The sequence below is a fragment of the Mercenaria mercenaria genome, chromosome 11 (assembly GCF_021730395.1).
Source record: "Mercenaria mercenaria strain notata chromosome 11, MADL_Memer_1, whole genome shotgun sequence".
In the NCBI taxonomy this organism is placed as follows: domain Eukaryota; kingdom Metazoa; phylum Mollusca; class Bivalvia; order Venerida; family Veneridae; genus Mercenaria; species Mercenaria mercenaria.
The window spans coordinates 65,586,740-65,599,226 of record NC_069371.1 but is presented as its reverse complement, the minus strand read 5'-3'; the positions used below and the strand labels follow the sequence as shown (position 1 = coordinate 65,599,226).

General features: G+C 35.2%; 1 protein-coding gene across 2 annotated transcripts in view; it reads left to right on the top strand.

The window, feature by feature from the left end:
- Positions 1 to 12,487, top strand: part of LOC123533007 (insulin-like peptide receptor) — a 50,159-nt gene that overhangs the window by 30,246 nt on the left and 7,426 nt on the right. For both annotated transcript variants that reach the window (XM_053517607.1, XM_053517606.1), the window contains exon 17: positions 688 to 817. In XM_053517607.1, the coding sequence (XP_053373582.1) occupies positions 688 to 817 (130 nt within the window). The remainder of the gene's footprint in view (positions 1 to 687; positions 818 to 12,487) is intronic.

The window sequence follows — 12,487 nt, the reverse complement described above, 5'->3', positions numbered from 1 at the left end:
TGTTAAGTACTGTCTGAAGTCAGTTGATCTGAAAGGCCTTTAGGCGGTGAAAATTCCGTTGTAAAAGTCAAAAGTGATGGTAGGGTAGTATGATGGTGATGTTAAGACTGTAGGATGACAATTGTAGGATGGTGATGGTAGGGTAGTATGATGGTGATGTTAAGGCTGTAGGATGGGGAAGGTAGGATAGGAGGATATCGATGGTAGAATAGTTAGATGGCGATGGTAGGATAGTAGGATGGTGATGGTAGAATAGATGGCGACGGTAGGATAGTAGGATGGTGATGGTAGAATAGTAGGATGGCGATGGTAGGGTTTTGGGATGGTGATGGTAGGGTTGCATGATGACGAAAGTAGATAGTAGAATGGCGGTGGTATGACAGTAGAATAGCGATAGTATGTTGTATGGTAAGATAGAGATAGTAGGATGAGAGGATGAAATAATGCCAACCTGCTATCGTTATCCTACCGCCCTGATATCGCCATGCTATGCACAAATTACTACACAATCATCGTCGTCTCTTTCATAATGCTTTAAACTTCAGGATAAGTCTTACTCGTTTAATTTTCCCCAGGATACAAGCTACCATACCCCTCGTTTGCTCGTACTAATGATGTAAAATTGTTTGCGCACATATCATTTAAGCTTACTACGTCATACTGATACATTTTGGTTTATTTTTGCAGGTTCAACAGCAGGGAGTATAACAGTAAATGAAGACGTGTTTGTTAAGGCCACACCAGACAGCACCAAAGTTGTTGTTTCACTCAACTGTACTGGTAGTGTCGCCGGTCTGAGTTACTACATAATTAACAGGTAAAAACACGGCCGTTGAATATTTGTAACAAATAAAATTGTTTTTATTATATAACTAGACTAAACGTGATTCCTATCTCCATTAAAACCTTATAATATTATATGTAATACTCACTTCTGTACAATGCACATTTTATGTTCAGCCTGTAAGATAATTTTGTCTAATATATACATGTATTCAAGAAAGAGTAAGGGTAAAAGGGGGTAACTGGGACAATGGGGTAACTGGGACACTTCTTTTTTCAGTGAACTGAGGAAATATGGGTTACGTCCCTTAAAAAGATCATATGTGCCTATTACGACAAAGTTTTCTCCCGAAGAAATTTCGAAATATTTTAAGGATCGACTTCCTTAGGTATTTGTTTGAGTATTAGATCTACTAAGCAAAAATAAAAATAAGAACAAATACAAGCTGTATACAATTATTAATCTATTTTTCTCAGGTGGTGCATTCAAATATTCTCGTTATGTTACTGTCTTGCAAAACATTCAGTAGAAATCGTCGTCTGATTTTATTTGTCTCCGGTAATCGACAGTAAATGTAAAATTAATGATAATTAATTTCGATACGGCTTGGTCATAAATGTGACGTCATGCAAATAAGTTACGTGAGCAGGCTTTTGAATAATGTAATATCATTGCAAATCATAGAAATGACATCATTTTCTTAACATTTCATTAAAAAGTATAATTATTTTATTTTATTGACTTGCATTTTGCATGATACAGTGTACCGACTATATAATATTTTTTACATTTTTAATCATTTCCCTTAAATACTCTGACCAATCTTTCTTAGCTCTGATTATCCAAATCACTGTTTAGTGTCACTGGCTTATTTATTTGGAGATGGTCCCAAGACCCCGTCCCCCCTCATCCCCCCTCATCCCCCCTTTAAAATCCGGCGAGTTTAGACCTTTTAATATCCTAATATTGATATTTCATTTATTGTACCCCCCGAATAACAAAGTTGTAAGGGGTGGGGGGGGGTATAATTGTTTCAGGTTGTCCGTAGAGACAATCTTGTGTGCGCCATCTCTCCTCATCTCCCTGACACAGTTTAATGAAACATCAAACAAGTGATCAGTAACAACAGTAGTTGTGCATGGGGCATATTAGGTTCTTTCAGAAAAAAAATGCAGATTTACGGGACTTTGTTTTTTGTTACTATACTATATACATAGACAAATCTTGTGCGCACAACCTCTCCACATCCCCTTGACTAAATTTAAAAAAAACTTCACACAGGTGATCAGTAACAATAGTAGTTGTGCATGGGGCATGTTAGATTTTTTCAGACAAAAATTACAGAGTTATGGGACTTTGTTTTTTGTTAACATACTATGTACATAAGTTTGCATATGCAATCTTGTACGCGCATAATCTTCCGAAACCTTACACACAGTTTAATGAAACTTCACAGAAGGGATCAGTACCAACCCTAGTTGTGCATGTTGCATGTTACGTTCCTTTTGATAAACATTCTGTAGAGTTATGGGACTTTGTTTCTGTTACTATACTGTATACGTACAGTCTATATGCATACAGTCCACATAATTCTGCAATCTTGTGTGCGTCACATTGCAGTGTACTGTGTCAGTGCGTGCGGGGGAACATTTATACCTATAGTGATAGCTCTAATTTTAGAAGAAACTGTTAGCAAAACGTACATTAATTAGTGGTATTTACAATATGTGAATAGAATGGACCAGCTGACAGTGAAATATAAACGCTAATCAAGTATTTCTTTTTGTTAGTTACTCCTATAAAAGATGACGTTGTGTCAAGTATTCAGGCTAAACCAAATGCTAAATATTGGTCAGACTGCACAGTTGACACACATTTTCCGAGAGCGGTGCCCGTAGATTCTTCTAGATCTCCACTCTCCTAAATTCTGCACCCCATCCCCCCTCACCCCCATTCTTCATATACGCAAAAGCTAGTTATGGTCTTTATTTCTTTGTAATTTGTTTTAGTTGTCCCGTTCATATTTGATAACAAAATATAAGTTAAGTAGGTTTTAAGACTGTTTTAAACTTCAAATGTAAAAATCACATGTATAAGTACAAAATGTATTATGTTAAGTTTATGTTTAAATTACACATACTTATTTAGATGTATCACATCATTGATTTTATATGATTTATATAATAAACATGTATTCAATCAGATAACGATACTATTTGGGTAAAAAGCAATTTTAATACAACTTAAATATCCCAAGTTACCCCAACTGAGTGGGGTAACTTGGGACACTTGACCAATATTATATTAATTTATAGTGAAGCACAGGTTATCAGCCTTTTTTTTGTAAAAGTTTATAGTCGTCATACACTGTCTGCTTATGATAAAACTTGCTTTCTGTTTTAAAATTCAGATATGAGATATGATTCGTACATGAGTCATTCTATATTTTAGAGCTGGTAACTTTTGAAAACTGACCATCATCATTTTTTGTTTTCCTCTGGTGGATTTTATCAACAGAAGTTATCTCAATGTAAATTTAAATGAATGCGAGCTTAATACCTCTTCGTTTTACCAAAACAGAACATATTCTGAAGGCAGAACCAACATGTTTTCCCTCCTGTACACATGTAACAATAATATCAGTGACTGATACTTTATCATAAGATACAGTAAACACATCCAGACATATCTTTATAGAAAAAAAACATCTACGTCCTATATGTATCACAAAACAAAATTGTGACGTATTTCAGGTGATATTAAAAAAAAATAATTTATTACATAGTTTAGATATTAATTGTACTTTAATTCGGTCAATAGATCAAATTTTAACCAGTACTCGTGTGAAAAGAAAGCTCTAATGTTCCAAAGTACTAAGATTACTAAATAAGAAGATAACAGCGGAAATTATAATCGAAGATATCTACAGTGTTACAGTAGGGACATTTGTGTAACAAGAAGGACACCTTTTTGTTATGGCAGTGACATTTAAACAGAAAACTAAGAACAGTTCCTATGTTTATTGAACATAAAATTAGAATCATTGCTCAACAAATGGGAAACATGTCCCAGACTGAAAATAGCGAAAATGTTTTTTTAAAAAAGGTTTACAACCTCGTGATTTTTCATAACTGCAATAACTATGTGTTACGTCAAGGACACTGTCTGATACAGGAGATAAATTTGACTAGAAAGGCTAGACAAAACGTTCTTTTTTAGAAAGTCAAACAATATTTTGATTATTTTTGAAAGATATAACCATTCTGGAAAACATAACAAACAAAATTTATAACCATGTATTAAAACATTTAACATAACTCTTCTTTATTATATTGTAATGTAACAGGAGTGAAAATATGGAGATGTATGTTTAACGCCATTCTATTGTAACAGAAATGTTGAAAAAGTATCACATTTAAACGACATTAACTGTTAAAAAGATACTTATCTTGTTAAACTGTAATTTAATTAACCCTTAGCTTGCTGGCGGCAAGTGATTCTGCCTTTGCGACCAGTGCAGACCAAGATCAGCCTGCACATCCGTGCAGTCTGATCATGGTCTGCACTGTTCGCTATTCAGTCAGTAAATTTTTAGTAAACACCCCTTCAAATGATAAATGGTACTGCCCAAATTGGAAGCTGGACCAGTTCATTATAGAAATTTAGCATGGTAAGGGTTAATTATTATGATTGTACAGGTATATAAACTGATAACAAGATGACATGCTATTTATTGTAATACTAGTGACATAATTATCATTATGATATACCGGATTTACATAGCGCCCCTTTCAAGATAAACATGTTTAAGTACACTATACATACAAACATAGCCACCCACCATGACAAATTCGTATCCTCTACAAGACTACAGACACAGAGCGAGATAAAGAGAGGGACAGTGAGAAATCTGGCTAACATACTAGTAGCCTAGCCCGTCTAGTTCTTTAACATGTTCGGTTAGTAGCACTGATACACGCAAATCCGTTTCTCCTGGGAAGAACGAGTTTACTGGACTCTTAGTTAGGTGGAAGACACTCAAGAACATCTCAGAGTGTTCAAGTACTCGGACAATGATACGAACGATTGACCTTCGAATTGACATTCGAAGAGTTACCTTTAAGACTGCCGAGCAAGTACTTATATGAGCCGTGCCATGAGAAAACCAACATAGTGGGTTTGCGACCAGCATGGATCCAGACCAGCCTGCGCATCCGCGCAGTCTGGTCAGACTCCATGCTGTTCGCTTTTAAAGCCTATTGGAATTGGAGAAACTGTTAGCGAACAGCATGGATCCTGACCAGACTGCGCGGATGCGCAGGCTGGTCTGGATCCATGCTGGTCGCATACCCACTATGTTGGTTTTCCCATGGCACGGCTCATATATGGTGGTCGAAACACATGAATGATTCAACGTTGATAACAGGAAATCAAGTATCAACTTTGCATCAACGCTGAATCAAAATCATGTGTCCAGTGAGATAGCATTAAATGTTTAAGTACGATAAATCTTTTTTTTAACGCAAAAGAAAAAAAAATGAATAACCAGCTCAATAAGCTGTCCTAACAATCACCATATACTGCTTATATATTTACTTTTTACCTTTTCATGATGTTGTATGAAAAATTATTCAAAATGTTTTCGTTTGTTTTAATAATAAATGTGTGCTACTTATTCCAAGTATGTTTTCTTTATAAATTAAAGTCCATTACACTCTGAAACTAAGTGAAAATGTTGTTGTTTCTTTTCAAAGCTTTGGTTCATATCACGTTTCACAAGTTTCTTCAAACATACATGAGTAAGGTCGTTTATCATACTTTGCCATAACATCACAGGACCTTAAGTCTGGGATAACGGCGATTTATTTACTTTGGATATGTATAAATTCAGCGTCTTGTTTTTCTCTTAATGCCTGTGCTATTTTCAATGTTTTACCTTCTTTCGTCAAACCGTGTTATGTTGTTCTGTTTTTTTCTCTTTTTTCCCATGTTATTCTGCAGGCTATAGTTCTCTGGGCATTACGATTCCATGTGTTACAACTACCTTTCTGCTACCTGCTAGCCCATCCATATGTTGTGTCAACTCTTGTATCTGATTTTCAGTCTTTTTATATGCATGTACAATGTATATCTGTCATTTCTCTACTTGCTATACATCTTTTAAGTCTTGTGTTCGGATTCTTCGTGCATTTCAAGTTTAAGTGTCAACAGTGTTTGTTAGTGATCTACAAGCATTTCAATATGTTTATCTGTCACCTACTTCAGGAACCACTTTGTGTTCACTAACTGATGTTTTTGTCAAGATTGTCTAATTTTGATCGTAATTTTCACTGCTTGATTATGCATCGCTTTTGTTTTGTCCGTATAACCACAGGTACTTATCTCATTCACTTCTGCAACTACTGTTTGACCTACAATATCCATGGGTTTTTGATCTTCAAGCTCTACTGACCCGTGTGTTACTACTCAGTCATCTGCCGACTCACTGGGAAAATCTTGTTCATGAGTCTCCACCACTTGTGTACAAGATGTCGTTCTAGGTTCTTGATCTTCTAAAAATGATCTAGTTTTCTAAATTAACGTCAAACAGCTAACTGATTAATATAATTGTACAGGAGACGACATGCTAATGTCAAATGCTGAACTACATAAAAGTTTTTGCCTCCAAATAGATTCGGATTCAGGTCATAGGCGAGTGTAATTGATTGTAAACCCATAAAGTTAAATGATGAACCAGTTAAGACTAATGATAAAGTAGTGAATGAAGATCAAGAACCTAGAAAGACATCATGTACACAAGTGGTGGAGACACATGAACAAGATTTTCCCAGTGAGTCGGCAGATGACTGTGTAATAACACACGGGTCAGTCGAGCTTAAAGATCAAAAACTCCAAAATATTACAGGTCGAACAGTAGTTGCAGAAGTGCAAGAAGATACAGTACGGACAAAACAAAAACCATGCATAAACAAGCAGTGAGAATAACGGTCAAAATTAGACAGCTTGCAGAAAAATCAGTTAGAGAAAACAAAGTAGTTCCTGAAGTAGGTGACAGATAAACAGATTAAAATACCTGTAGATCACTAACAAACACCGTTGACACTTAAACCTAACGAAGAACCCGGACACAGGACTTAAAAGGTGTACAACAAGTAGAGAGATGACAAATATACATTGTACATGCATTTAAAAAGACTGAAAATCAGATACCAGAGTTGACAAAACACATGAATGGGCTACCTGAGAGTAGTGCCAGAAATTCCAGGAAGTATAAAACCAAAACCGTTAACAGATGAACCAGAAATAATAAATGAAACAGTTGCATCTGATGTTATAGAGCCCAAAGAGATAAAAGGTAATTGTAACACATGGAAGCTCAATGTCTGAGGAACTATAGCCTGCAGAATAACATCGAAAGACACAGAACAACATAACACGGTTTAACGGAAAACACTGAAATAGGACACGCATCAAGAGAAAATCAAGGCACTGAATTCGAACATAATTATCCAAAGTAAATAAATCGCCGTTATCCAAGACTTAGGGTCATGTGATGGATAAAATATGTTATGGCAAAGTATGATAAACGACCTTACTCACGTGTATTTGAAAAAGCTTGTGAAACATCATATGAACAAAGATCTGAAAAGAAACAACATTTTCACTTAGCTTCAGGGTTTGATGGACTTTAATTTATAAAGAAAACATACCTGGAATAAGTAGCACATTTTTATTATAAAACAAATGAAAACATTTCGAATAATGTTTCATATAACACCAAGGAGAGTTAAAAGGTAAATATATAAGCAGTATATGGTGATTGTTAAGCGTATTTGAGCTGGTTACTTTCTTGTTCGTTAAAAAGGAGACTAATCGTATTGAAACATTTAATGCTATCTCATTGGACACAGGATGTTGATTCAGCGTTGATGCAAAGTTGAAACTTGATAACCTGTCATCAACGTTGAATCATTCATGTGTTTCGACCGCCATTAGTACTTGCTCGGCAGACCAAAGGTAATGCTTTGATTGTCATTTCAAAGCTCAGTCGTTCGTATCATGGTCAGTGTGTGTGTGTTCGGGTTTAACGTCTTTTTCAACATTTTTTCAGTCATGGTCAGAGTGCTTGAACTCTCTATCTGAGATGTTCTTGAGAGTCTCCCACCTACCAAAGAGTCCAGTAAACTGGTTCTTCCCAGGAGAATCCGATTTGCGTGTATCAGTGCTATTAACCGGACATGTTAAAGAGCTAGACTGGCTAGGCTATGTTAGCAATATGTCTCTCTTTATCTCGTTATGTTTCTGTACTAGTAGAATATACGAATTTGTCGTAAAGTATCAGTCACTGATATTATTGTTACTGGAGGGAAAACATGTTGGTTCTGTCTTCAGATATATGTTCTGTTTGGTAGAACAAAGAAAAATTAAACAAGCATTCAGTTAAATTTACATGGAGATATGTTCTTTTTATTAAATTCACCAGATGAAAACAACAAATGATGATGGTTAATTTTCAAAAGTTACCAGCCCAAAAAATGTGACGAAAGTATAGAATGACTCTGTAATTAATTATTGCTGTTAATGAGAGACAGGAAAATTAACTACGCATCTGCTTACCATCTTTCAAATGGTATTTCCTCGATACAGAAAAACGAATGTCCGCCGTAGCACCTCAAATGTTATCTTGAAAAATGATACTCTCCCAAATGGCGGCAATGCATAGATAATATAACAGAAGTGTAAGGACCTACCCCACTATGTGGTAGGTGCACATCCTTATTAATCAGGATACCGGTCTACTTAGTAATATAACTGGCATTTGCATAACAACATCTCTGTTGATAAAGCATGCAGATACAAGTGTATGTTGCGATTAACTCAAAATGCGTTGAAATAGATACCTGGTGCAACCTCTTTGGGTGCGTCGATATTGGACAATCACAGTAGGTGCGTCATTATAGATCATATACCTTGGGCGAACCGTGACGGTCTCTTATTAGTCTAAGATGCAGTTGTTTCTCCGGGACCGCCGCTTCCTATATATAATGCGTATACACACACAGCCATGTGCATGACTGGCATAGATATGCATTGTACCAAGTAGTTGTAATTTACTTCGTGTGAGGGTTAATGGGTACTGGGCCACTAATTGTTATATGATGACCTCTTTGCAGTGTGTCTTTGCATCATATAACTTAGATACACACATGATCATTTGTGGTACAATGACCAGTGTATATACAAGTACTTTCTCAACTCTCCCAGCCGCTTACTTTGAAAAGCGCAAAGAACATCTGTGTAAATCTTCAAACGACTTTAATAATTGACATGTGTCAGTTACATGTATATTATGCATGGTGTGCAAGCTCATCATATCAGTCAGTTTACAGTGCAATTCATATCATCAAAACCAGTAACAGAGCGAGTGCATCTAGTGATAACTATCAAATTTATACATAACATCTAGTATAAAAGTGTACATAACATCTAGTATAAAAGTGTACAACGACGGACCGAGCCTATGCAATGGGTTCTTCTTCTCAAGTTATGGAACGGTTGCATGGAAATTCTTTGAATGGCAATACGGTAAACAGAATACTTTTCGTAAAGATGAATATGTGTACGAAGTCCAATGCACCTCCTTGGTTTCGCCATTACGTGGTAATTTAGACAAGGCATACCACAAGGTTCAGTTTTCTCTTCTATGCTGTTGTGTTACTTGCTATACATAATAAATAAATACAATGTTCTCCAACAGTAATTATGATAGTAAGCTAGTACTCGTTATAGTCCTGTTCAATAAGGGTTGTTATCTCCCCTGATTTATTACTCCCCTTGTGAACTCTTCAGTGCTAAAAGATAAGATCAGCATACATTAAAAATATTGGGGAGCAAACATGATTAACCGAACAGGCATATATAACAAATTGCTGATAACAATCTGTTGACAGAAATTGAATATTTATCATGTTTATATAATAATTGATAAAAGTGTAAACAGCTTGTCATCTGGTCTAATCTTGCATTATCAATTATGTGAGAAATTCTGTTACTTTGACTGCAATATTAAATAATTGAAATCATGAGTGTCCTGATATCCTAGTTTTATGCAGGATCTGAAAGAAAATTCTAAGCCTTACTGATCTTATTCGAAACAAAATTTCATTAAATACATGTATAGCTGATACTAGGAAAGACCATTTTAAAGAAGTTGAAATAAATGCCAGACATTGTTAAAAAGTGAAGCGAGTGCGGATTTCCTCTTAAATATTTCAAAAGTATTACAGACTTACAGAGCGGATACTTGATTGTTTCAATTTAAAATTAAAATACATTTCACAGATTGGAACATCATATGTAATATTTCTACGAGTGGGCAGCCACAAGAGAGCATGTAAATTCTGGTGTCCACATGTGAATTAAATTTCACTTAAAAGTATGAATAAGTCGCTTTGAAAAAATGTAAAGTTATTAGAAATTATTAAAGGTACGACAGTTTTCATGTGTATATATATATGTGTGTAAATATTTTGTTGATTCACTGAATAAATGCTTTAGATGTTAAATTTAAGAAATAGAGTATGTTTGTTATCAAAGTTTTTTTAACAATGAAAAATATGCCCCTTCACACACCCTGCTGTCATTAAAGAAACTGTTCAACAGGATTAAAAATTGTTAATATGCAGGAAGACCTTTGTTCCCTAAAGTGAACCTGGTTAAAGCAGTCAATTTCCAGTGTTCAGTTTCATGATAGTTTGAACCTCATTTAAACAGCCACATTTATCACTTTGACCTAAAGACGTACTGTCCTTAAGTTACTTATCCGAATGTAGATATATATTTTAAACCAGTCACTACCTTTGAACTTTGAACATCTAGTAAGTTTAGAAAAGGATTTAGTCCTGCTCGCCAAAACATTTTTAGACTGTAGCATTTTAAGTGGTAGGTAGCACGAGGGGAAACAAAGTTTTATTTCATAGTGGAATATTAATTTCAGAGATTGTTTTCCTTCTTTATATGCTGCAGTTCTTCCCAATTCAGTCGGTACCGGACCTTTTTCCAAAGTGACAAAAAGTTCGCTGAATTTACAGATAGTCCTTTTCAGACAGCTAATATACTGATAATAAGCTAACCCCCCCCCCCCCCCCCCCCCCCCAGTCATTATGCCATCTCAGTGATATTGAAATTACTCCATTTGACGATTGTTTTGGTTTTGTTTTAAAAAGTTAAAAACTATTTCAAGAATTCTCTCGATTTCACGAAAAAAGTCAGCTAGTTGTGAAAAAATACAAGGAAAATAATATGTCATATTGTGTTTGGTAAAATATTTTAACTATTTAAGGGACGGAATAGCTCTTCTTGATAAGTATGTAGGTAAATTCCATTTTAGGACGAAGAAGCTGCTAAAATAAACTAAAAATACCCACTACCTTATGACATTTAATTATTCACATAGAAATAGTTCAAAAGTTAGACAGTTAAGTATTTAGTAACAAGTCATTGAAACATTGTTTACAGAAAGACATAATGAAATTTAACATTTACATGTTCGTGGTTGTTGACAAGTATTCAGTCTTTTTCAACTTTAATACAAAGATCTTCCCCGTTATACACGCTCTGAAAACAATTCTTAAATGAATGCTACTTTGTAGAATGAAATTAATTTTGGCAGCATTTCATTCTAAACGCAAATTAGATCCTTTCAACAGAATGTCCCTTCAAAGTCTATACAAAGAAGTCTTGTGCTCAGGTATTTTCTCTCCAAGAGGAGTACACATTTAAAAAGTTCTAATTGTCGTTGTTTGTAACGTTGCTCGTCCTCGATATGTACTTGACAAAGTGGCCTCATACGTAATTTAACAAGTCCTTTAGTACGTTTTATTAATAATGGCCTATTTCCTAGCACATGTGTACCTCTATCTCTTCAATAAACCCTCAGTTCACGCACTGAATGTTTGTAAAAGTCAATCGATTCATCAATTCCTTCGTCCGTCGCCATTTTCTGATCTTAATTTGCTCACCGGAAGTAGTTTTTATCAAGAACGACAACTCACGCAAGGGAAGTAACAACCTTATTGAACAGGACTATACCTTGAACTGAAAGAAAGTTATGTGCCAAAGTAGATAAGATTTAACAGCCGTTTAAGCCTTGTTGTTGATATTCTCAAGTTTTTACAGTTGAGAAGAAGATACCCGAATGAAAGACGGGGACCTGTATATATAACCTTCCAGACTATACCACGTGACTAAATTATCCAATCATAAGACGGGCTTTCAACAGGGTAATGTTATCCGTCCAAGAGAGAAACACTGCATTGCGCTGCTAAAATTACATATAAATATAGACTCTGACATTTTACAGCGGGCTTTTATGAAAAGCCTGAACATATTTAACAAATCAAGTTAAAAATCATGCAAATGTTAAAAAGCTCGAGCTAAATCTTAATAGCGTACTAAAATAGCAGACGAAATTTACTACGCCGAACATAATATAGTCCTTGTATGTAAAACAATGAAATACATCAATATAACAAATGCTTTAAACGGGCTTATGATTATTTTTACATAAATATGAATTCCTGAAAGTTTTATGTTAAACAGAGACATATTCACAAATAGCCGCTATACAAAACATAAAAATAGTTCCAAAGTTGATCCGCCGCCATTTTACAAACATCGAAATGGACGCATGGCACACTTGTA